Source organism: Hyaloscypha bicolor (assembly GCF_002865645.1).
Source record: "Hyaloscypha bicolor E unplaced genomic scaffold K444scaffold_73, whole genome shotgun sequence".
Classification (NCBI taxonomy): domain Eukaryota; kingdom Fungi; phylum Ascomycota; class Leotiomycetes; order Helotiales; family Hyaloscyphaceae; genus Hyaloscypha; species Hyaloscypha bicolor.
Window position 1 is genome coordinate 544,609 of NW_020194575.1, and position 25,524 is coordinate 570,132.

At 43.0% G+C, this 25,524-nt stretch overlaps 8 protein-coding genes across 8 annotated transcripts; 4 read left to right on the forward strand and 4 right to left on the reverse strand.

Annotated features, from left to right (window-relative positions):
• Positions 1-571: 571 nt before the first annotated feature.
• Positions 572-2,355, forward strand: K444DRAFT_561530 (uncharacterized protein). Its single transcript, XM_024876944.1, has 2 exons — positions 572-710; positions 811-2,355. Exons 1-2 carry the CDS (start codon positions 658-660, stop codon positions 2,288-2,290), a joined length of 1,533 nt encoding a protein of 510 aa, XP_024736774.1. The 5' UTR covers positions 572-657; the 3' UTR covers positions 2,291-2,355.
• A 1,339-nt stretch (positions 2,356-3,694) lies between these two features.
• Positions 3,695-5,057, forward strand: K444DRAFT_529203 (uncharacterized protein; the record flags this gene model as incomplete). Its single annotated transcript, XM_024874786.1, has 6 exons — positions 3,695-3,833; positions 3,890-3,915; positions 3,962-3,998; positions 4,051-4,139; positions 4,190-4,560; positions 4,625-5,057. The coding sequence occupies 6 exons, from the start codon at positions 3,695-3,697 to the stop codon at positions 5,055-5,057; spliced, it is 1,095 nt and encodes a 364-aa protein (XP_024736775.1).
• Positions 5,058-8,824: 3,767 nt separating this feature from the next.
• Positions 8,825-9,716, reverse strand: K444DRAFT_561534 (uncharacterized protein). The gene has a single exon (XM_024876945.1). It carries the CDS (start codon positions 9,636-9,638, stop codon positions 8,904-8,906), a length of 735 nt encoding a protein of 244 aa, XP_024736776.1. The 5' UTR covers positions 9,639-9,716; the 3' UTR covers positions 8,825-8,903.
• A 4,385-nt stretch (positions 9,717-14,101) lies between these two features.
• Positions 14,102-15,911, forward strand: K444DRAFT_589547 (NCS1 nucleoside transporter; the record flags this gene model as incomplete). Its single annotated transcript, XM_024878113.1, has 2 exons — positions 14,102-14,866; positions 14,937-15,911. The coding sequence occupies 2 exons, from the start codon at positions 14,102-14,104 to the stop codon at positions 15,909-15,911; spliced, it is 1,740 nt and encodes a 579-aa protein (XP_024736777.1).
• Positions 15,912-16,265: 354 nt separating this feature from the next.
• Positions 16,266-17,675, reverse strand: K444DRAFT_529222 (putative glutamyl-tRNA amidotransferase subunit A; the record flags this gene model as incomplete). Its single annotated transcript, XM_024874787.1, has 1 exon — positions 16,266-17,675. One exon carries the CDS (start codon positions 17,673-17,675, stop codon positions 16,266-16,268), a length of 1,410 nt encoding a protein of 469 aa, XP_024736778.1.
• A 1,926-nt stretch (positions 17,676-19,601) lies between these two features.
• On the reverse strand, positions 19,602-20,306 carry K444DRAFT_529336 (acyl-CoA N-acyltransferase; the record flags this gene model as incomplete). The annotated part of the gene is made up of 3 exons (XM_024874799.1): positions 19,602-19,789; positions 19,858-20,135; positions 20,197-20,306. The coding sequence occupies 3 exons, from the start codon at positions 20,304-20,306 to the stop codon at positions 19,602-19,604; spliced, it is 576 nt and encodes a 191-aa protein (XP_024736779.1).
• Positions 20,307-20,900: 594 nt separating this feature from the next.
• Positions 20,901-22,608, reverse strand: K444DRAFT_652798 (uncharacterized protein). Its single transcript, XM_024885832.1, has 4 exons — positions 21,980-22,608; positions 21,634-21,882; positions 21,290-21,553; positions 20,901-21,178 (listed from the first exon to the last, which is right to left on the reverse strand). Exons 1-4 carry the CDS (start codon positions 22,210-22,212, stop codon positions 20,998-21,000), a joined length of 927 nt encoding a protein of 308 aa, XP_024736780.1. The 5' UTR covers positions 22,213-22,608; the 3' UTR covers positions 20,901-20,997.
• Positions 22,609-24,202: 1,594 nt separating this feature from the next.
• On the forward strand, positions 24,203-25,062 carry K444DRAFT_402002 (uncharacterized protein). Its single transcript, XM_024872533.1, has one exon. It carries the CDS (start codon positions 24,348-24,350, stop codon positions 24,861-24,863), a length of 516 nt encoding a protein of 171 aa, XP_024736781.1. The 5' UTR covers positions 24,203-24,347; the 3' UTR covers positions 24,864-25,062.
• Positions 25,063-25,524: the final 462 nt, after the last annotated feature.

Below are 25,524 nucleotides of genomic sequence, written 5' to 3' on the forward strand. Positions count from 1 at the left end.
GGGCTGGAAAACTTATGTACGGGACTTGATGGATTATTTAAAGACCACCTTATGCGATAGACAAGGTGACAAGGAGCTAAATCCCGGCCCCGCCCTCGTAATGTTCGACGTGTCAGGTGGTATTTACTTAGAGGTGCCCTTTGATTGGGTGGACCGGATCTTAGTCATTTAGCGAGGTTGATTGAAATCCCATGTCTCTTCAGATCGTCGATCTCCAATACTAGACTCGGGGGTACAATTTTCGGTCACATGGAACTCGGATTGATACCAATGATTCATGGCATCTGCAGACCCTTCCCACTACTGTCAGCAGGCATTTGAGCACCTAAGTCCGAGGAAGGGCTCTGGTCACGTTGGGTTATCTGTATGCAAATTTTGGAGAAGTACGTGATCACTTTCATTTAATTTTCTTGCATCTATGCATCTCATACTAAACAGCTAAATAATCCAAAATTGTTCCGACTTGCATGTACGTAGAACGGCCCACAGCTCTTGCCACATCTGGCCTGAGAATTGATTGGCTGCACCGGATCTTAGTCATCACAAAGGGCGTCTCACTTGTCCCATTTTCACTTCCGTCTAACATCATACGTCAAAATGCTCACCCTACTTTCCTATCGATTTGCAAGTACCGCCTGATCAGCCTCGAATGCCACGATGAAACTACGAGGGGGACTCATAAAATCCAGAGGAGCCTGTGAAACATGCAGGTACGGCCGGAAGCTGCTCCAATTCCCAAGGGCTAGATTCCCCCTTTCTACTTGACCGTGGGGAGTAGATAATGGATGCTAATCTTCATCAATTCCTCAGAATAAGGCATCTTAAATGTGACGAAACAAAGCCTATATGTATTCGTTGTCAAAAAGACGGGCAGAAGTGTGATGGATATAGCACCCTCCAAAACCCTCCGTCCACAAACACTCAAGGGGGAGCACTTTCAAGTTCCGGCGTTCCCGGTGCCCTTCCCGCGCTTCCAGCTTTTGATGATCCTCTGCAGCGAGAGTTGTTTGCTTCCTTTGTCTCCTGCACCACAGACGCCACTAGTCTCTACTTCGGAGCAAATTTCTGGGCTCGTCGCGTCCTTCAGCTTAGTCTCTCAGAGGCTTCGATTCGTTACGCTCTCTGCTCTTTGAGTGCACTGCATCGGATATCAATGGTATCACCTGCATATTCGGATTTTGATACATCGAAATTACGATGTTATGCCCTGCTGCAGTACAACCAAGCAGTCAAGCGTACCCGGATATTACTGGACGAAAGTTGTGATGGGTCGGAAGAAAAGCTTGTCAAGGGCCTCGTGACCTGCATACTCTTCGTGTGCTATGAGAATTTCATTGGCAACTACGGGATATCTTATATGCATCTCCAGAACGGACTGCAAATCATCACAAAAGAGTCCCGCAAACAATGCGGTCTTACCATACCGAAAGACATCATTCAGGTCTTCAAACGTCTTGACGTTCAAGCCATAACCTTTGGCGATGCTAAAGTTCCTTATCCCGATAATTTATGCAAGGAACACATAGACTTTCTCTCAGCTCCGCCAACCGGCTTCGGTTCTATCGAGGACTCCCTCGATGTCGTTCTTCACCTCTGCAGATGGATGTTTCGTCGGGAAGCGTACTCGAATACATGCCCCGTAGCATATGAAGACCTCGTTTCGGCTAGCAAAGCTCTGGAATGCTGGAACTTGAGAATGGATAACTATTTTTCGGCGCCAAATGCGCGGAGGAACGGACGATTGGAACACTCCATCGCTTTGCTTAAGATGTACCAAATAATCATGACTATAATCATAGTCACTGGGGTACATGGAGAGGAAACATTACACGACGCTTACAGTCACAAGTATGGGGAAGTTCTCGCTTTGGCAGAGGGTTTGCTCCTCGATGGACAAGTCTCGCTATCTGCCGCCTCCAGCAACCGATTCTTCTGCTTCGACATTGGCGTCATATTTCCGCTCTTCTGGGTGACGATCAAGTTGCGTCAACCACAACCTCGAAGGCGCGCCGTGGAATTACTCGGTTCAATGCATCATCAGGAAGGGGCATGGAAAAGCACCAGTGCGGCGAAAGTTGCGGAGTTTGTTATCGACATTGAAGAAGAGGGGATATCGAAGGACGATTGTTATATACCAGAAATAGCCCGTGTGCACTTGGTGAACACAACGGCGGATATTGAGAGAGGGGAGATTTGTGTGAGCTGTGTGATGCGGTCTGATATTGATGATTGTTCTTGGTACAAAAGGGAGGGGCGAATTCCCGACGGAACGGGGCTATTGCGTGCTTGAGATATGGACGACCATGCCTCTACATCCACGTAAAGGGGAAATATTTTGATATTACTCACATCGGCCACCTTTCAAGAATTTTGGATTGAACTGTTTCTCCAAATATGTTATGTTTTGGAGAGTATTTCTTTGTTCCACCCCCTTTTAGGGCTCGGGTCCACAACCAGAGTCAAGAAACCAAACACGACTCGGCTCACGTAATCAGACCCGAGCCTCCACCATGCTCTGTAGATCTTTTCATCATTGGAAACCTCCAATCGACACTTGGGCCGCTTCGCATAGGTATTCCAGGATTTTGAGACAGGAAACCCAAGTCAGAATGAAACCGGGGGTGGGGGTGGGGGTGGGGGTGGCACGGTGCACTGAATCTCGTCTCCGACCTCTCTCCCTCTACACCCCCTGGCCAGAATCGAGAACAGCAGATGCAGCCGGAGAGTGACCGAGTGAGAAGGGCTCAGGAATCGGATCATCCCGAAAACTTTCTCATAAGGATGTTGTCCGATAATTGGAGCAGAGGCTACAAGATACTTTCGCGTTTGAGCACAATGAAGCGACAATCGCGCCTCTTATTCTTTGGGACCGACTGTGCCATATGAAAGGGAAGTGGTTGCCATTAGAAAAGCTTTCCTTCAATTCAATCGTCGGGACGTGTAGTGATGAGGATGTCCGTACAGGTTTTCAGGCTTGATTGGCTGAGAAAGAGTCTCCCGAAAATTTTAAAAACCGCAAGTTGAAGAACGGTACGCATGAACAGAAACTGGAGCTCGGGCGGGGGGCGGGGGGCGGTGGATCTTAAACTTCGCGGCACAGTGCCACAATCGGATGTGTTGCCGTTCGGGAGAGGGCCACGGCTGGCTCGGTCCGGAAGTCGATAGCGGGGCTGTCCAGATTCCACACAACTGAGAGAAATTTACGCAACGAAGAGGAAGAGGCTTTCAAATACGCGAATAGCGGCTAGGAGATTTCTTTTGGAAATCTCGAAAACACAAGGAGTTAATAAAACAAAAAGGAAGTTTTTTAATAGGAATATCAGAGACGGCTACCCCGCATAATTCGAAGTAGGTTGTGAAACCCCACTTCGTAGGGTGAAACCAACGGGGACCTCTAAGTTCTTAATAATGACGTCCCACAGACCCGACCATCCAATAAGAATGAGAACGTGCTCGATCGCAGAGAAAAGGAAGCTACCATATGGAAGTAATTTCGGTGAGTGCACGGGATGAGCCTACGCCGTGAGTTGAAGAAACTTTTAACACAAAGTACGCCCTATTGCAGATTCTGTCTCAAGATATGCAGATCAGTTCAAGAGTAAACGATAAACTTTCCCTATATTTGAGCAATCCGGCATTATTGAATCAGGACATCCATCCACCCAAGAGACTCTATTCTTCATACACACTGGCTATGGCGACCATTGCGACCTTAGACCACAGCAATCTTCAGGCCGAGGCGTTTGCCCTCACTTTCGCTTTTCCAGTCCTCGCAACACTTACAATCGGGCTACGCATTTATAATCGCTCATTGACGGGAACATTCGGTTATGGTATGTTAAACCGGGAAGCCAGCTGTTTAACCTGAACATGGGATGACATTCTTCAGATGACTGGTTCATTTGTATAGCAGCTGTCAGTGGTCCACGGATTCCGGATAAACCCTGCTTATAAACTTTAGGTTTTCTTTTGGGCCGAAACTTTCGTTACATACAAGTGTAAGTCTTCGATTCTTATGTCCACCGGACTCTCAGGACTGATAACTCCAAGTCATCCGGATAGGATACATAGGATATCATATCTATGACATTCCCTTCACAACGGTCGATCGGCAGCTACTTGGGAAGTACGGCTATGCTGTAAGTTCTGTGATCCTCACCAAGCCAAATTCCACAGCTTATGAAACTAGGCTGAACTCATTTATGTCCCGATCTTAGGACTCATCAAGACCTCTATTATGCTTTTTCTCTTCCGTTTAACGGGGCAAAAGAAAGCAGTTAAGAGGGCTATCTTGGGGCTTTTGATACTCAATGGCGCCTTGACAATCACGAACTTGCTTTTCGTTTTGTTTCAATGTCTGCCGATTGCAGCAATATGGGATCGGGCGGCGTACCCGAACGCAAAGTGCTTGCCTTTCTCTATAGTCACTACAGCGTTTGCTTCCGCTTCAGTCTTTACGGACGCATTGGCACTCATTTTGCCAACATGGATCGTTTACGATCTGAAAATCAGCAGAAAGCAGATGTTTTTGCTAATTGGCATTCTCTCCTTTGGTCTTATGTAAGACCCTACTTTCTACCCTTCCCACGTCGGTCTTTTATGAAGCCTAGCTGACCTTCTCCAGTACCGTTGTCTCAGGTCTGGTTCGCTTGGTGCTTCTGGCACAGTTCTCGGCCAACCCACCGAAAGACTTCACACACACAATCCTCTTTTGTATCTCAAATATAGAAGTCGGCCTAGCTTTTGTGGCGGCATGTGCACCCTACATGAAGCCCCTCGTCCTCAGAATTGCCCCAACATTCTTTGGTAGTACCCGATTTGGGAAGACAACAGGACGGGCGACTCGTCCAGTGTACGAACTCAGTCAAAGCAGAATATGGAAAGGAACCCAGACCATGACACACGTCAATGCGAGCGGGGGTAATTTTGGTGCCAGAATCTCGAAAGACGGAGGATTGAACGATAAGACGGATATTATGATGACTAGGGAGACAGAAGTCAAGTGGCAGGATAATCCGAACGGGACGCTTCAAACAAGACCTAAGAGCTTAGTATAATGGGATGGTTTCGGAGCGTTGATCAGAGTCACGTAATATTTTGCTGGAAGGAAAGGAGTATGAATTGGACGGCAGAAGCTCGCACTTGTTCACTATTTCTTGTGTCCTCTGAAGCCGAATTTAAGCGAGGTCTACCCCTGAAATTCTCAAAAACACACCATTTGAAGGCAAGCGGCATTAAAAATCGTCCAACTCGCTAAGCGAGGGCAGGTGCGACCTTGACTCTCGCAATATAAAAATTCTCGTAATTCCGTATTATACTTAATTATTGAGAAAATTCCGTAAAAGTTAGATATGCTTCTTTTTTATCTTACAAAGCTATTTTACAGAATTTTAGGTGTTGCATTGAGATATAGTGTAATTTTTCAAAGGTAGCGATTTTGGTATTCGTCGATTTTCAGCGGATGGACGATTTTTAATGCTGCCCGCCTTCGTAAACCTGGTTACTTCAAGGATTCTTATGCCAAGGCTCTGGCAAGAGAAGCCCAACCGCTTTTCCAACCTTGTTCCCCGCAACTCGCAGTCGAATGCCAATTTACCCCTCTCACGAATCACGATGCAAGGCCTCGAGTGCAAATGTCACGTAATAGGGTGTCGGAGATAAGCTCTCTTTATCTTCCCCATGACCTTCTCCGTCCCTGCGTCCCTGCATCCCGGCACGCATTCTGTAAAAAGAAGGTCCTTAAGCACAACACAGTCGTCCTTTACTCCGGTACCCGGGAGGTGGAAATTGACTATTGATTCGACACCACTCGATGCAGCTTTGGCAGGCAATTCACACTGCGCCAAGCAAAACTTCCGCTTCAAGGATGCCAAAACTGGAATGCCAAGACAGGAAAATGGCAACATGCCCACATCCGTATTCAAGCTTCCCAGGGTCAAGGGACTTGTTCTAAATTCAAGTTGACAAACGAAGCGCAACGATCGCAAAACCCTTCTGTTATCTTGTTATCGTGGGAGGAAGTTCAAGGGTCTTGTAAAGGAGATGCCTCTTTAGGATCGTCCTGTACAGGGAGATATGTGTATAAAATGACGGGCATCCGTGGTTCATGGAAAGATGACAGCAAGTTGTAGCTACCGCGTTCCCGAGCCACACTCCCTTTCGTAGTTTTGGCAATGCAGTTCTTGGTGAAGCAAGCAAGTGTCGGAGCTCTAGCAGTATTCCTTGCAGGGGTTGTGAGCGCGAGGGAAGCAGGGGCAAATTCTGCAACTGGCCCGAAGGTTGTTCCTGGAGGCTATGTCGTTGAGTTAGATAGTGCTGCAAATGTAAGAACCATAAGCACCTTCTCACACAAAAAGAGGTAAAACCAAGTTTAAAAAGATTATACTAAGTTCAAGCCGACAGGCAAATGCTCCTGCTTTCTTCTTGAACGTGTCTTCTAACGAGATTAATGTCACTCCACGATTGACACTTACTCACAGCCTGTTCGATGGAGTTTCGTTCATAGTGGCCCCCGAACATGACAATGAAACCACTTTCGATACCATCCAATCCTTCTCGTCGGTGAAAAGGATATGGCCACTTCGTCTTTACAGTCGGCCAGCGACGACTATCACCCTTTCTTCCGCACTAAAAGAAATCTCATCAGCACCGTTGAAGAAACGGGACTCCGATGTGTATGCAGTGCATTCAATGGGCGGGGTGGATAAGTTAAGAGCGGAAGGTTATGATGGAGAAGGCATGTTCGTCGCCATTATTGATACTGGTGTTGATTACAACCACCCGTTGCTTGGAGGAGGTTTTGGGCCCGGTTTCAAGATAGCCTACGGTTATGATCTTGTAGGCGATGGCTACGACGGGACCAACACTCCGGTTCCAGACGATGATCCAATGGACTGTTTAGGTCACGGAACCCACGTGGCAGGGATTGTGGGAGCAAATCCTAGTATTGATCTAGGATTTTCTGGCGTGGTGCCAAACGCAACCCTAGGAATGTGGAAGGTATTTGGATGTTATGATAACGTGGGCGATGATGTCTTGATTGCAGCTTTCAATATGGCATATGAAGCTGATTTCCCTTATCTTTCTGCAACCGCCGCTGGCGATTTTGGAACAACCAATCTTCCTCTTTACGCCATTACCCTTGACACAAAAATTACCAACGATGCCTGCTCTGCACTTGATCCATCAACACCGGACCTTTCCAGCTACGTGGTCTTAGTGCGGAGAGGCAGTTGTACCTTTTCATCGAAAATTGCCAATGTCGCTGCTTTTGGAGTATGCTTCTTTCACATCCCAATATCCATTATCGCGATCGCAATCCCTAAAGTCTCCTCGAAAAGAATCAAGATTAACCCTTTCGAAGGCAAAAGCGGTATTGATTTACAACAATGCGGACGGACTTACCACCCCCACTACAACAAGTACCACTATACTCGCAGCTATGGTATTGGCTGCTCAAGGAGCTAAATGGATTTCTGACCTTGTCTCTGGTTTGGCTGTCACAATTGAGTTTACTGCCTTGGCAAATTCTACTACCATCACTGCAATAGGCACGAATTCGCTCTCAGGAGGCACAATGAGCACCTTTACTTCCTGGGGCCCAACAGCTGAGATGTTTATCAAACCAGAAGTCTCAGCACCTGGTGGTAATATTCTTTCCACTTATCTTGATGGCGGCTATGCTGTGTTATCTGGAACCTCAATGGCGACCCCGTACATCGCTGGATGTGTTGCTCTCATCAAACAAATCAAGGGGAAAGGCATTAGTCCTGTAGAGCTCAACAACCTCTTCTCGACGACAGCTACGCTTGTCAAATTCAATGATGGCACTGGAACCCAGAACTTCCTGACACCTGTCATTCAGCAAGGCGGCGGCTTGGTTAATGCTTACGCGGCGGCTCACTATACTTCAAGTTTAGACAAAACGACATCCCTCTGAATGACACATGGAATCTCGTTTCCAGTCATTCATTTACTCTCACCAACGCAGATTCAAAACCAGTCACCTACAAGCTCTCCAACCTCGCCGCAGGCACAATCTACACCTTCGATCCCGACACGGTTGATGTCCCAATCCCTGCCCCCTTCCCAACCGACTACGAATTTAACCTCACCACCTCAGCAACCATCCGTTTCGAACCGTCAGCCAGCATCACCATCCCAGGCAAATCCTCCGCAGTAATCGAAGCACACTTCACAGCCCCCAAAGGCCTCGACGCCTCGGAATACCGTATCCCTATGTATTCAGGCTTCATCTCCATCTCTAGTAGCGTCGGCGAAACTCTCAGCCTCCCATACGCCGGCGCCGTAGGAATCCTAAAACACCTCCCTCTCTGGTCCGGAGCTTGGGGTCCCACCTTCGTAGACCAGAACTACAACCCCGTCCTAGCCAACACGACATTCATCCTCCCCGGACCCAACTCCACGTACATCCCGACGGAAGTCCCACTAATGAGCACCGTCCTCGCTCTCGCTTGCCGCATCATTCGACTAGATATCGTGCCTTTGGATACTAAGGGTTTACCAAGAGTTCTTGGCAAACAAGTTCTGGGGGCTATGCCGGGATATCCGTATTATTATGCGGTGAGGCAACAATTATTTGAGAGTCTTTGGGATGGGACGCTGAGTACGGGGGAATTTGTGCCCAAGGGGACGTATAAGTTTTTGTTTAGGGCATTGAGCATTTTTGGGGATGAGACGTATGGCCCCGATTGGCAGAGTTGGGAGAGTGAGTATTTTAATATTGAGTACGCTTGAGTGTGAAAGGCAACATACCTTGTTCTTCGTGGGTATTTGCAATGTGTTGTTGGTTTGAAGAGTGATCGGAAGATTATTGTAATTTTCATCATGGGTACAGCTCTGTAAGCCAGACTCAAAGTTTGGAATCAAATAACCCTTTTAACTTATGCCTGTGCACTGAACAACGAACCCCATCCTTTAAGCGCTTTCATATCAACCCCCGTGATAACACACATATCCCACAGCACAGTCGCCACAGTATCTAACACTACAACCCCAGACTTCTTTTCCCACCGATCCACTAATTGAGCTGCGTTCAGACCTGTACAGAACACACTCACGGCGGTTGCTCCTCTCTCGACCAACTCCCAGAAACCTCTGTCAAGTACCTCTTCCGTGATATTGCCATAACTAGCATTATCATGCTTGCCAAGATGTTTCTCGACCGAGCAATTAACACCATAACGACCGTAAGTCTTGATAATCGCAGCCTGTACATCAGCCGTGTAGGGAGTCAACAATCCCAAATACTTAATCTCCAGCCGCTTGATCAGTTTATTCAGACCCAGCACCGATGTCGTGGCCGGAATACCCGTCGCGGCTGTGATCTCTTCACACAGTTTCTCATCCGCTTTAAATCCGAGCCACCCGGAGGAGGTACCACTCCAGCCTATCACATCAACCTTTGCATCTGCGAGAAGGCGCGCTGCTTCGATGATTGGTGTGTTGTCAAATTGTGCCAGAGCGTTTGTATCGAGAGCGATCTTGAGCACTCGGAAGCGGGAAAAGTGTACTGAGACTCCAGGGAGTTGGGAGACGATTTGTTGTGAAAGTGGCTCTAGTGCGGTATTGGAGGAGGGCGTGAGTATACCGAAACGGATGCGTTGGGTTTTAGGCATAGTTATAATGTTACCGGGATAGCCTTGAAACTTAAATTCGAAGGTAAGAGGTGCCAGATGATTGGTACAGCTTCCCGCGATAAAGAACAACACTACCACAAAAGACTGGATTTGAGGATATCAAGCGGGCAGTTGAACCTGTATTTGAATGAAAATTCTTCGCCTGCAACGTAAAATAGTTCGTCGTGCGATTCCCGTGGGCGAACTGTCAGGTCGCGGAGTTTGAGGACATAGTGACCGATATCTTATCTTGTTATCGGGTTGACGCGGCGTCTCGTCGGGTCAGTCCTAAGTCCCTGTAACCACCAAAAGTCGGTCCGACCCAAACACAACCAAAAATTTCAAAAAACTCTACTATGCTAATGAATATAAATTGTATTAATAGAAATAATATTATATCTTATAGTAGTTAATTTCCTATTCTAGGATTTTTAACATCTTTAATATTATAGAATTATAAAATATAGAATTTAATAATAATAATAATAATACTAATAATAATAATAATAATAATAATAATAATAATAATAATAATAATAATAATAATAATAATAATAATAATAATAATAATAATAATAATAATAATAATAATAATAATAATAATAATAATAATAATAATAATAATAATAATAATAATAATAATAATAATAATAATAATAATAATAATAATAATAATAATAATAATAATAATAATAATAAGTAATACTAGTAGTTATATAAATATAAATAGCTTAATTAAATAAAAGATATTGATATATAATTACTAGTAAGCTAATATATTATTAAATAAAGAAATAATAAACTTAAAAAAGTTAAAATATTTATATTTAAAAGCTTATTATTAAAAAACTAATATAACTTTATAAGAATTTTTAATATATATATATATATATATATAATATAATATAATTAGTTTTTTGTTTATATTTCTTTTACTTATAATTAAAGAATTTAAATATTTTATAAAAGCAAGTATTTTAATAAAATATAAGAAATAAATAATTAAATTTTCTTTAATATATATTTATTAACTTATTATTAATTTCTTTAAAGCTTATATAACTTAAAAATTAAACATTTATTAATTATTATAATTTTTAATAAAAAAGAAATACAAAAATAAAATTTTATAAATTAGAGAGCTTTAAAAAACTTATATATATTAAATTCTAATTATTATAAGCTAAGTTATTATTAATATAACTATTTCTTTAAAAATTATATATATAATTACAGAACTCGGAATTCGGAATATGAGATATAAAATATAATTATATAATCTTTTATTTTATAGATAACTTAACTAATAGCTAGTTTTTATTAGGCTTAATAGATTTAGTAATTATATATTAATATTATAATACTATAATTCTCGTTTCTAAATATTAACTATTTTATTAATTTTATATAAATAGCATTTCATAATTATATAATAGTATTATATATCTTTTAATAAACTAATAATTATAAAACGTTTTAAGTAAAAGAAATAAAAAAACAAAAAGAATAAAAATTAAAAAATTAAAAAAACTAAAAAAAAACTAAAAAAAACTAATTATAAAGCTTTTATAAGAAATACTTATAATATTAATAAAGCTTTATAATAATTATTAAGAAATATTAATAATATAAATAAAAACCAATATATATATAATTATTATTAGTTTATTAATAATATATAATATTATTATATAATATATATAAAATACTAGTATATTAAATTAGTAAAGTAATTATTATTTAGAAGTAAGAATTATAGATTATAGTATTAATATATAATTCCTAAATCTATTAAGTCTAATAGGAACTGCTTTATTAGTCAAGTTATATATATAATATATAATAAAATAGCTATAATTATTATTAATAATTATTAATTAAATAATAAATAAAATTTAATTAAAAGTTTAAAGATTTGTATAATTCTTATTATAATAATTTAAAAGTAACTGAAAAATAATATATTTTATTATATATAATTAATTAATATAAAATATTAAAATATAAAATATTAAAATATAAAATATTAAAATATAAAATATTAAAATATAAAATATTAAAATATAAAATATTAAAATATAAAATATTAAAATATAAAATATTAAAATATAAAATATTAAAATATAAAATATTAAAATATATATATATTTTTGAAAAAGTTTAATTATTTAAAGAATACTTTTATAATACTAATAATTTATAAAACTTTAATTAAGAAAATAATAATAAATAAAAAGTATTTAAAATAATTTTTTTTTTAATTTTAAATAATAAATTAGTTTTCTTTTTAATAAATCTAATTAAATTAAAAACTCGTAATATAAGTTATTAAAATATCTAATATTATTATATTTTTGAAAAAAACCATTCTTTAAATTATATAATTTATTTTATATATATTAAATATTAAATATAATATAAATATATCTTTTAATAAAATTAGAAAAACTAAAATTGAGTCTATTTATAAAAGAAATATATATATAAGTTTTTTAATAATTCAAAAAACTTAAAAATGTAATATAAATTCTTATTAAATGAAATTATAATATTCTTAATATAAGATTTAAGTATTTAAAGAATATTAGATATATTATATTACTTAATATTAATATCTTTAAATTACTAATATTTTAATAAAACTTAATATTATTAAATAAAAGATTTAAGTTATTTAATATATATTAGCTTATTTTTTTTAAAATTATTCTTAAAGTATTAATTCTTTAATTTTATTAATATATAATATTAATAAATTATATTTTAATATATAAAAGTAAAAGAAAATATTGAGTAATAAAAATAAGTAATAAAAATATTAATTTAATTTAATTTTTAAAATTGAGCCTCAATTTTTATAATATAATAATAAAAGAAAAGCCTATTTAATTACATAAGATATAAACCTAATTATTATTATAATATTAATAATAAAATAATCGAAATAATCGAAATAATCGAAATAATCGAAATAATGCAATTTCTCTCTTATATTTAGTATTATATAATCTTTTAAGAAATTTACGCGTTTTATATAATTAAAAATCACAATTTGAAAATAGTATATATACTTTAAAATTCAATTATAAATTAACTGTGCATTATATTAAATCTAGATTAATATGGTTTGTTCGCCCGGTTTAGCTCTATAATCCAATATTTTAGTATTAATAAATTGTAGTTGTGGTTAAAGAATTACTGTGGGTTTAAAGGGTGGCTAATTTGTTGCTTTTGGGTCGGACCGACTCTACGGATATCGCGGCATAAAGTCATGCGACTTCAGGGCATGTCTAACCGAGATATACTATTCGTCTTCTACAGGCTCAGATTATAGTAAAGGCAGACGCTAGAAGTCCCTATAATTATAGGCCCAAGCCCTATAAGGCTTTTCAGGAATTAAAAGATATTTCTAGGGTATGCCCCAGTAAATACAGGGGTTTAATCGCTAAAGTTCCCTATAAAACCTCTAAGTTCCAGCGTCTAAGCGCTATAGCTATAGGCACTACATGGCACATATACTAAAGTCGCATGACTTTATGCCGCGATATCCGTAGGCTTGAGACGCACCCCAGTATCGGAAGCCACTTCCAAAAAACTAAATCGAGCCTTGGCTTTTCTCCCACACTACAGAAACACCTTGCATGGACTGCAAGTTTCAAAATTTACGCCAACCAACACGCCTAACCCCATGCTACCGAACCCCGGTCAATGCCCTCCAACACTGTGGGGGTTTTCCCTCGCATGATAAACAGTCTGCTCTTCATCAAACAAAATGTTCAAAATGGGCGATCTGCATCATAATCTGGAAGCTCTAATTTCTCTATTTGTTGAGATACTTTGAACTGCCCCTGGAAATCTAGCGAGGCGGCACGTGAGCAAGCGAGAACAGCCTCAACACCCCCCAAAACATCAACAAGTCAGAGACTTCTTCAGGGAGACTCCGGGACGCACGAAGACGATAAAGCAACAATCCCAGTGCCTTCAATAATCAGTCTTGTCACCTGTTTCCGCGCCGCGGCCCCGGATTTGGAAAGCGTGGGGCTTGTCAAATCCAACATCTCGATTTTCAATCTCTTATCGTCGGACTGACCCGAAGATCTTAAAATGGCAAGGGTTTCAGGCACGGCGATCTCACATTCAACCAACTTTCTTAACTTTATCTTCGGGTTGGCCCCGAGTATCTTGCATCGATATCAACTTGAAGCCAAGTTAAAAATATAAAAAAAAAGACTTGTGTCATGACATTCAACTATAAGTTAAGTCCAGTTTTTCACTTCGTCGCGTCGTTTCAGAATCCATCTCTTTTAGCAAAGCTCATCACACCCAGAGAGGACTGCTTCAAAGAAGACGCCTCAAGCAAATACACCTCTCCATCTTCACTTCAGTCATGGATTTTAAACATTTTTGGGAGGAGCATGTTGTGCTCAAGCCAAAGCCAGGATCGTTCAGCACTGGTGATCCACATGCCATCATGTAAGTGCAATTCCCGAAACGGCATTTCGCAATTTGGAATTCTCACAAGTTCCCGTGAACCGGGGTTCGAGCTTCTGTTGTCAACTTTTGAATATCTCGCTAGTTGCTCGGTAATTCTATTAGGCAATGCTGATATTGAGACTATCAGGTACACAAACGAAGACATGGATCCGATCAAGAGAAAAGACCGCACTTACGCATGGTACCAGATGGGTCTCTTCTGGATCGCCGAAGGATTCAACGCCGCCCAACTTCAAGTATCCAGCTCAGCCTTTTCTCTCGGTCTCAACCCCGGATTATGCGTCCTCGCCTGTTTCGTCGGGAACGTCATTGTCTCTCTCCCCTGCGCAGCCTCGGGATATCTAGGCAGCAAACTTGGAACCAATTTTCCTGGAACCGTCAGAGCATCGTTCGGAATGCAAGGATCCAAATGGGCTATGATTGTCCGAGCAGTCCCCTGCATCATCTATTACGGTATACAAGTCAGTCTCGCAGGCCAAGCTGTTCAGGCGTGTACTACCGCTATCTGGCCATCTTTTGACAATTGGAAGATCAATGCAATCCCCGCTTCCGCCAACATTACCGCTCAACAGATCCTATGCTTCGTCATCTTCTGGCTTCTCTCGCTGCCATTTCTGTACCTGCCCATCAAGACGCTCCGCTTTTTGTTCGTTGCGAAAAGTATCTTGGTACCGCTTTACTGGACAGCCATGTTCACTTGGTCTGTTACGGCTGCAGGGGGGTTCCCCGATGTCGTAAGTGATTCTAAAATATCATCTTGATTATCCAATTTATTCCTTACCGGGCAATGCTGACTCTTAATAGTGGAAAATGCCAAGTGTGCCCCTTGACGGCATGAGTGTCGGATATCTCTTCGGAATCTGCGTCAATGCTGCCATCTCCGGAAACGCCACGTTTGCTGTCAACATCATGGACATTTCGCGACACTCAAAGAGTGACAGAGCCGCGTGGGTAACGCAACTCTTCGCACTACCCATCCTGGTTACCTTGACCGAACTCCTGGGCTGCACGATGGCTGTGGCCTCGTCGGTCCTATACGGCGAAATACAGTGGAACCCCCTCGTGGTCATCAATAACTTCGAAAACCGTCCAGGCAAATTCTTCGCGGGAGCTCTATTTGTCTTCTTCAACATCATGACGAACGTTACTGGAAACTCGATTCCGTTAGCCAATGATCTCACTGGACTGTTCCCTAAATACATCAATATTCGCCGTGGGCAGTTCATCTGTGCCATCGTTTCATTCGCCATCTGCCCCTGGGAGATCGAAGCCAAAGCGACAACTTTCCTAGCTTTTATGGGCGCATATACACTGTTCTTGGGTGCCACTACTGGAGTTATGATGACGGATTATTTCTGGGTCCGTCGGGGATATGGTATCAACATCTTGCATCTCTTCAAACCCCGTGGAATTTATTGGTACAGTTACGGTTGTAATTGGAGAGCGTTCGTGGCTTGGTTTGTGGCTCTTGCTCCATTCATCCCAGGTATGGTACAGGGCATGGGAGTCAGGATAATCAACAAGGGAATCCTTAACCTCTATTCGTGGAACTATGTCCTTGTTGTTACGTTTTCAGGATTGCTCTACTTCGTTTTTGCAATAATCTCACCAGTCCCTGTCCGAACTAGTGATGAGGATCTCGGCAAACTGTATTTGATCGACGGGCTAGATCCGGAAGTCGTGACTGGCGTTTCTAGCAGGTTTGAAGGCAAAACTGATGAGGGTAGCGACATTGAGAAAAAGAATTACAGAAGTGAAAGTTCGAGTGCCATGGTTTGAAGGATTTATAGAGAGGCAACGACTAGCTGGGGCCGTCGGGCAAGAGCGGCGGCTGTTATTGTATTTACTGCAGAGCCTTTCATTACACAAAACAAGCAATTCATTCTGAAATTTGTCATTTACTGATTCGATGTTTTCACGCCTAGTGACTTACGGGCTGTATAAGTGGTCTGGCCTGCTAGCAGACTTAGATTTGCTTATTTATAAGAATACATGATACTGTGAGTGGCTTCTGACATGATTCACTAAATATTTCAAGTTCAAAATGTCAACGACTTATTCTTAGACATGTTCGCTAATATTTTACTTCACTTCAGCAGATTGCTTCAGTTGAAACAGTGCTTTATTCTATATCTAGAAAGATTTGGAACCCTGGGGTCTCAAATTCGGCATCTCCATAAGCTTCTTTCCGAATGCCATGATCTCTTTATCTTTTCCCGCTTGCCCTATCAGCGTAACTCCAAAAGGTAAATCTCTTCCATTCTTGTTCTTCCACCACCCCACAGGCACACTGACAGCACACAGATCCAACATATTTACAAAGTTGGTAAACTTCCCCATCACTTTATTCCTCGCCATGGGCTCCTCTTCAAGCTCCGCAACTGTGAAATGTCCAACAGTGCTAGGCACAACCAGAATATCGATCTTGCGGAACTGGATCTCGGCCTGGCGCCTGTGTAATGCCAGTGTGAAGACATCTTGGTATGCACGGGTGGCACTGAAGTTATTGTCTGCAGCAACTTGAAACGTTGACTTTATGGCAGGGTGTAAGACCTCTAATCCGTGAGACTTGATGTACGGTTCGAAAGCAAGAAGGCGTTGTGAGACGATTGAAGAATCATACAACATTTGATTTGCTGACTCGAAGGGTATATAGTCGATATACGTCTTGACACATCCAAGATCTTTTTCAATCGCTACAACGGTTTGATCAAAAGCCTCGGCATACACTGGGGATAAACCACGAAGTAAATTTTCGTCAGGAATTCCAAATCGAATCGGGTCGTGCCACGGATCCCACGTCGGAAGCTCTCGACGTGCATACACGTCGTTCTCATCAAAGCCTTTCATAACGTTCCACACCTCCTCCGCATCATCAATTGTCCTCGCGATAATACAGACACAATCGATGTTCTTGCACGCAGGAAACAGGCCCTCGGTGCTGACTGTTCCCAACGTAGGCTTCAACCCTACAACACCATTTAATGCTGCGGGAACTCGAGTGCTTCCACCAGTATCCGTACAGACCGTAAAGGAGACGAGAGATGCTGCAACGCTGACGGCAGATCCAGATGAGCTTCCACCAGAGATGTAGTCGGCGTCAAAGACACAACGAGGAATTCCGTATGGCGAGCGAACGCCGGCAAGACCCGTTGCAAATTGGTCGAGATTGGTTTTGCCGATGAGGATTCCTCCCGCGTCGAGAATTCTCGTGATGACCGGCGCGGTTGCTTTTGCTGCATACGTGAATGATGGACAAGCCAACGTAGTTGGGTGTCCTGCTATATCGATAGAATCCTTGACGGAGAAAGGAATTCCAAATAGCGGTGGGAGCGGTTTTGAGTGATACTTTTCCAGTAATTCTTCTGCTTGGGTAAGGGCCTCTGATTCTGGGATTAGGCGTATCCAGACTGCTTTATCATGGTAGGAAGCAATCTTTTCATATACGTGACGAACGACGTCAAGAGGTGAGAGCGATTTAGCAGTATATTGCTCATGAAGTCGAACAACGTCGAGAGATGAGACATGAACCGAGGAGGCCATGGCCGAGAGCAACTTGGTGCAGGAATACTCTGCTCCTGGTCTAATTTTGACGGCCGCAGAGAGGACGGACAACGTTGAGCAGTGAAGCGTTCATAAAACTGGATAGAGATAGTTCATGATACAAAGTCTGTCATGAAATCATGTGCGACACATTGGTCTTGTTTCGCTATCATCCTGCCCTTCGGGCCACACCCGCGGCCGCCGACGGGAATTTCAGATGATCGGGACGGCCCGACTCTCGCTTCGGCCAATAGGGGCTAACCCTCGCTTGATTTCCATGGATGGCAATGGGATCTTGACTTGAGGCTGAGATTTCAAAGGGGCTGTGCATCGGCTCAGTAACCATCAAGCTGCCATCCGGCGGTATAGCCACTGCTTGTTCGAGGACATGGTGGTGTGACAGATTTCAAAAATCTACCGTCGCGCTAGAATTATGACCGAAGAAGATAATCTCAAGGTACCTGAATGGAAAAAGAAAATATATCAGAAGGTATTGCGGGGCCATATCGTGGCTTCCTGCAGCCACAATGCAGAGTGGGGTGATTGTAACGATTTTGTCAAGCCAATCGCGTTTCTTGCAGCAAAATATTGTTCAAATGAGCCTTGCACAATTGTGTTCGCAATGCCCGATGAGAAATGCACATCCTCTACCATCGAATCACATTACTCGCTGTATAGTCGAGGATTAAAGGCCTTCAAAAGCGGATGGATAATCAAATTAACTTTGTAAGCAGACCCCTGTTTGTGACCTTCTTCCAACAACTTACTTGATTGCTCAGGCTTCAATCTCGTGTAACAATGAGATATGAGAATCTCCCAGAGAGACAGCATGTCTATGAGTGCGATCTCACTACTGATTTGTTTTTCCTCCCAAGTACTGCATTGACCCTATGTCCTCATTCTCAAATTCATGAAGTCCTTCTAGAGTTAATACTATTTCTAGAGCATTTTCAGCCCACTATTCAATCTGGACACAGACACGCACCTCTACACCCATTGTGAATCCAGACTCTTCTGGGCGGAAGCTACACCTATTTCAATCAGTTTTCTATCGGTGTATTTGTGGCCCGGGTCTTATGCAAACGGGTGACCCTGGACAGGAGCCATGATGGAAGCAGTTTCTGCTGTTTTTCGTGCGCTGGCATGGAATGAAGAGTCCTGTCAGCAGATTCTTCCTGTTAATGCGGGAACCGAAAAAGATACAAGCATTCCAGATATTGAGAAGGTAATTGTTTGAGAAGTTCAATTAAAGCTTTTTTTTTTTGATAACGACTAGGGGTGACTATCCCTACTTTCCGGAGAGTGATTCCCCTTCTCTGCTCGTTTTGACGCAGAACGCGAGAAGAGGTGGGGAATCAGCTACTAATATTCCCACGTTCAGAGAAAGTTTATTTTAGTAATATGTTTATACAAGAAGACATTGTGATATAGATAAGTCTTCTTCAGATCATTCCATCTCTCTTGGTTGTTCATCCAATGATAGCACGCCAATGAATCCGCTGGTGTAAATGGAAAAGGATAGCCTGGCAGAAGGTGATTTGCTACCCCGATATCAGCAGGCACTAGCAGAATATCTCTTATAAAGTAACTTTCCGTAAACGTCGCCGATAGCTGTTTAGTACATTGTCAATAACTGATATTTGGTCGAGGCAACCAATATCGTTGAATTGCTTCGTGGGATGGCGGTCATGCACTGGTTTCAACCTTGTCGCCCTTGAATAGGACAAAGACTTTCATGTGGCTTTATTTCAATGGGATTTTCTGTGCCCCCGTTGGAGTGAATGCCAATATTGTGTGTTCTGGTGACCGTCTCGGCTTCGTAATTCACTTCGTAAAAGCCGAAAAACTCTTTTCGAGGCTCGGTGCTGGGCATATAACCAAATGGCAATGATACTGACGAACCACCTGTGGCACTCGGAACGGCTATCAAGAACGTTTTAAAACCCACCAAACATACTCGCTCTTGTCTCTTCCTGCCTCGTCCCCACCCCTAGTATACCCGCCATCCACAGTCTCTCCTTTCTCAAAACCCACCTTCTGCACAACTCTTTCACTAGCCGGGTTCTCCGGGTCAATTTTTGCCACCAAATGTTTCTTCCCCTGTAATCTTTCTCCTTTTGCGCTCACTCGTCAGCAAATGTTCCCCTTAACAAAGGCACGTGAGATGAAGCTGAAGTCTTACTTCCATCAGCGCAATACAACGCGACAAACATTCCCAAAGCCTCACTTGCATAGCCCTGTCCCCAAAAATCGGAATGAATTCCATACGCAACCTCAGCCGCATCTTCTAATCCTTGGGGAACTCGAACTGTTCCAACTGTTCCTATCATTTTTACTTTCACTTCGTCGTGGCTATTTGAGCGAAGGATGATGGCATAGTTGTCGATCCACGGTTTCTCCGGCGATGGAGTCCATTTTTGGAGAAGGGATTTGGTGTCATCAATGTTTGGGGATGGTTTTCTCGTCCTTAATATTGAGGTTAAATCAAAATAGTATTTGACAGTTTTGGAGAGAAGCTCACGAGAATTTCAGGCCGGTGGCATCAGTCATGATGGCATGAAAGTCTTCTAGGTGATCTAGACTCAGGGGCTGCAGCCACAGACGCGGAGACTCTGCTGCGAATTTTGCCATACTTGATGTTTCTGTGGAGTTGAAGAAGAGTTGAATGAGACTAGAGGAACTGGATACTATTTTATATTCCGCAAGTTGTGATGAGTCAATGGGTAAGAACGGAGCAAATTATGCCGAAGTTGTGCAAATTGGAGCCACTCGCCTATTCAAGCAGCCTCCCAGAAAGGAAGGTACTAAATGATTGCGAAAAACGGGAAGAGTTAGGGTTATAAGCACTTGGAATCAAGATTCCAACTGGCTGTAGATGTGTACCAAGCTGGGAAACAGAATTAAAGTTGAGACCAGCGTTCTTGGCACATGATCAACAATTGGAGCTTGATATAAATGGCCTCAAAAATTCACTCCACACCTTTGCTTACTAAATGTTCACTGAAAAAGTATCAATTTCCAAGTCCGAAGCTACGCGACGCACAAACATCGCTGACTTCAACCATTGAAAAATTCAAAGCTAGGACGTGTAGGCCTGCAGGAGCAGAGGCTATTGACTCTGCCAGCGTCACAGAAAAGACAAAGGAAGCGGCAAGCCGGTAGAAATCAGTGCAGCCTAAGGAACACCAACCAAATTCTTGAAGAGGTACAAGCGTGTCATATATAGCTATGCATCCTCAATTAAAAATGCGTTGTTCCTTTCCTTTCTATCTCTTACATCCCAGCTCAAACCGTATCACCTCACTCGGTCACCCCGACGTACTCATACAACCCCATCCTCTCCAGCCAATTCTCCATCACGGCCCACCACATGCTCATTATTCATATCTGCAAACACAATATGCGTATTCCCCCTCAACATGGTCCCCATCCCCTCTCCCAACACCAACACCTCCGCTTGCCCACCCAACTCATTGATCAGCCCCGCCGCCGCCCTACTCATCCTAACATGGTTCCCATGAAGCCCTTCCCCTTACCCCTATGGTCCCCCCAGACAAGCTGCACCTTAACTTTCGCCAATTTCCTGTAATCCTTGTGGGGAACCACAAATGGACCGAGCCCAGCGATTCCAGAATCCAGTGATGTTAAAAGAGGCAGGGAAGGCATAGCCAATACTCTCGTAGGCAACGGTGCCTTTGATGTTCGTTGAGTTCGATAGGATAGCAGTCATCTGCGCACGCATTCCAGCAGCTAAATTCGTCACGTAGACAAGCCCATCTCCCAACCTGCCTGAATCGGCGGCGAAGGCTGCGGCGTTCGCATGCAATAGAACGTTCTCATCGGTATCAAGCTCATCGTATCTCTTCCTCACCGCACCCCTCTACGCCTGGTCTCTCACGCCTTCGTCAACGAGATCTGCCCCATTCTCACCGCTGCCAATCAAGCCTGGGAATTGCACCCGGGCCAAAATGTAAGGTATGAGGGCCCGAAGTTCCAGCTGACGAAGTTGTTGGCGTCGCGGTAGAAGGGGCAATAGGTTATGGGGACACAGGCATAGTTTGTGCGTCCTACGCGGGGCTCGTCCCATTGGTAGACGGGGTAGTCGCGTTGCAGCCAGAATTCTTTGTAGCCTAGGCCGCCGTCCCAGCGGTTTTGGAAGACTTGGGTGGAGGAGGAGTGCCATAGGACGAGACTTATTTTGCGGGGGCTCCAGGGGTAAAGTATCTAGGTGTGGAGTTAGCTTCGAGCGGAGTTCGTGAAGGAGGTACGACGGTTGGGGAAGTGGAAAAGAAGGGGATAAGTACTCTATGCAACCGCGATTACAGGACAGTGTCTGGTTTGGATTTGTGCCGTCCGTGATGACTGTCCCCCCTATCTTGAACCCGCCCGACTTCTCGAGCATGATGATTTTTCTTCTCCGGGACCCGGCTGCGAGAGCTGTGCTTGCCGAAGCAACGACTAGGACTGCAACACTCAATAATCTTAATCTCACGTCCAGTCCCCGAAATCTGGGGAGCATCGAAGTATTGAGCTTCATTATAGGAATCTAATTTCAGAGACAAACGTAGTGAAATCCTGAAGAGAAGATGAAAGGACTGGCCCCAGAAAAGGACACCGGAAATCTGCTGAATGGAAGAAATGGGAACATGAATGGACCGGGGGCAAGAAAGAAAATATAATCAAATGTGATGATGCCGATTTATATGTCGTAATCCCGGCCAGCCAAGCTTCCCCAGATTCCGCACAAGCAACATTGCCATGACCTGCCCCACAGATTCGGCGCCCGGTTTCCAAGCAGCCTATTACTAACCAGTTCGTACAATAACCTCGCAGAAATAGCCGCCCACGTTCGTACCAGTAGTCCACTAGGATCATGCAATGAAGAAATTTTAACGCACACTACAATATCTGAAGTGCCGAGCGCAGTACTGTGTCTGCAAGCAAAGACGCGAAATGCCGACAGGAGTAAAATGCGTAATTGGGCCATAAATAGGTGGGTAATGCTGCGGCTCGGAACGGTCGGCTGGAAGAGTTAGGTAAAGCGATGGGTGGTTTTGGCTAAACTCGGATTAAAAGGTGTAGATTTACAACTGATATTATTTCATGCCTTTACCCTCCCCTATTTAGAAGCGAGGTGGGGTTCCGAAGGAAGGAGCTGCACAGAATATACTTTGTATGGCAGTAGTAACTAAGGAGGTAAGAATGTAAAACCAAAATTATGATCTATTGAAAGCAGGGGAGCTGAAGATGATATTGTAACATATTTGAGAAGAGAAAGAATGATCGTTTGCCCGATCCTGGCTAGGATAGTACTACAAATGAACCGAGCTGATGCACTGGCTCTTTCCTAAGAAACTACAATTTTCTTCCGCATTGCTTGTCTCACCACAATCTATACGACTGCAAAATTCTCCCATGAAAGCATAACCTGTGCCGAGTCTGGATGTCAAACACTGCAGGACCAAAATGCACGTCAAAACACGACGAAGGCAGTGGAGGATACCTTTAAGCAGATCTTAACAATTACTTTTTTTGACAGCAGGTGCACTGAAACGGATTTTTTTTATCAGAGAGCCAAGCTGAATAAGTAAAACTAAGGTAAGACGGTGCAGGTTATTAAGCGTCCGAAAGGTTGCAATGCTTAACACAAAGTAGTGGCTTAATAGCCAAAATTATATACTAGGAGCTTTACAAAATCATAGGCAGCATGTCCAAGGGCCACATCTAGGCCTGGTAGAACCATTTGCTTCTCAGAAGCAGAATTGCATTTGTAAAAAAAAAAGAGATAAAAAAGAGGAATATTGTGGTCGAGCCCCTAGCCCATTTTGCGAGCACAGAATTGTTTGATGTCAGGGACTATTGCGAAGGTGAAAGAATTTGTGTCAGATTATACTGCATCTTGCTTATTAAGTTAGAAGGTAATGCTGTCGCGGACAGCTGGATCAGGGTCACGTGACCACGACTCCTGAAAACCTACGTTGTAATCGGAATATTCCTAGTAGTAATGCAACAATGAAATTATAGCCACTTTACACCCAACAAGAGTCCCGTATCCTTGAAATAGATCCAACGGGAGCGAGAATGACTTGCATTCACTCCCGAGTATGGCGTTGCCACGAAATCGACACGTTGCCTGGCCACGCTCGCTCCACGTTTTTTATGCAGATTCACTCGAACGCATCGAACGACATTATTGGCTTCACTAAAGTCAGTGACCAGAACCAATTTGCTGGGACATTGTACCCAGGAACTTGGGACCTTCGAAAAAGGAAAGAAATTGCATGCTCTTGGAAACCAACAAGATTTCCTGTTTGGGATATTGAACGACTAATAACGAGACTCTCGCGTTCCACAGCTGTGCCGAACAATTTTGACTGCTAGCAGATTATTCTCCCCAAACTCTTTGGTACATTGCTGAGATTCGAATTGCAGTTCTTTAATGACCAGCTGTACTGGTGTGTGAATCGATGTCCCAGAACTTTTCGGAACATTTCTAGCGATTGAGTTCGCGTTCACTCTTTTCAGATAGTTGCCCGTCACAAAGGGAATCGCATTCGTACGATCAAACGAATAGATCGAGTCTCCTTCCCTCGAACCATTGTTCCGACCACTCGGTGCGGTTCAATCTTCCAGACCTTGCTGAAACAATGAACTGACATTGTACCCAAAGCAATGGATACAATAACCATGATCGCCTTGCTCTGGCTGAGTTTGCCTCGCCTCGCCCTCCGAGCCATCTTCCTCACTATCGTCTCTCACCTCATCTCTCTCGTCTGGAAGATCTTCATACTCCTCGCCCTCAGCTTCGCGCGTGTGATCTCCGCATTATTTTTCGTCCTATTAATATGTCCAATCCGGATCATCGAACGAGTCTTCTCCCATCATAGCCCCTCCAATTTTGGCACCAGCATCCAAACCACCAACCACTCGGCTCCGACTCAAGAAAGCATGAGAGGCAACCAGGCGGGCAAGAACGGCATACCGAATGATTGGGTTACAATCAAACTTTGTGGAACAGATGAGATCTCGCACTTTCAGCTAGATGATCGGACGGTGGTTATAACTGAGATGGTGGATGGTATATTCGATGGATGGATTGGGAGCTGGGAGGAGAGGGAACTGTTTGTGACAACGAGAGCGGAAATTGACGTGAAGGTTTCCGAGTGGCTGAAGACGCGTGAAGCATAATTGGCGGAAGTGGATGGACGCTGGGGGGCAGGAGGACGCATACCATGCCCCTTCTCGAGAAGGGTCGTGATTGAAGCCGTTGTTTCCGCTCAGCTGGCTAGAGATGGAAACATAAGCTCCTACATGAAGCATAGCGTCTGAGTAGGGCATCAAGCCGTAATTGTAATCATAATCCCAAAAGCGGAGGGCAGTAGAGGCAGAGAATGGAACAACTCCTGTTGACGTTGCATCACATGATGACTTCGACACGTGATTGGCACGAGAGACGAGAGCTAGGGGGATTGAAGGTTGCATCCATCAAGAAATCGCTACTGGAAAGTGGAGAGACGATCTAATTTATCCTATCGAGAAGTGGTGATTGGAGTTGGGAGACTTGGCTTGCTTCGTGCAGCTTCACATGCTTTTCACGCTCCTCGAATCGAGTTCCCCCTGGCGATGTCGTCACTGGTCAGCAGGAAAGTGTGTTGATACTTGCGTTGGGGCTGAGAAACCAATTGCAACTAACGTTCATGTTCTACTCGAGCACACCACAATAAGATATCTGAATGCTGAAGTTTTTCATCTTGAGAGTGAAGCAAGAAGGAAGAGCAGTTCGAGAAGTGAAGTCTCGAAACGCCCACACTGCCAGGGGCAGCTCTAAGCGGGGTAGGCTAAGCTCTTT

Bases quoted from the DNA above. Each gene is read 5' to 3' on its own strand.
- K444DRAFT_561530 (XM_024876944.1), top strand. From the start codon at position 658: ATGAAACTACGAGGGGGACTCATAAAATCCAGAGGAGCCTGTGAAACA. The intron at 711-810 runs GTACGGCCGGAA...TCAATTCCTCAG, and splicing joins GGAGCCTGTGAAACATGCAG to AATAAGGCATCTTAAATGTG.
- K444DRAFT_561534 (XM_024876945.1), bottom strand. From the start codon at position 9,638: ATGCCTAAAACCCAACGCATCCGTTTCGGTATACTCACGCCCTCCTCC.
- K444DRAFT_652798 (XM_024885832.1), bottom strand. From the start codon at position 22,212: ATGAAGCTCAATACTTCGATGCTCCCCAGATTTCGGGGACTGGACGTG. The intron at 21,554-21,633 runs GTGCAATTCCCA...CCAGGCGTAGAG, and splicing joins TACCTTACATTTTGGCCCGG to GGGTGCGGTGAGGAAGAGAT. The intron at 21,179-21,289 runs GTCCATTTGTGG...GAACCATGTTAG, and splicing joins TTCTGGAATCGCTGGGCTCG to GATGAGTAGGGCGGCGGCGG.
- K444DRAFT_402002 (XM_024872533.1), top strand. From the start codon at position 24,348: ATGGATACAATAACCATGATCGCCTTGCTCTGGCTGAGTTTGCCTCGC.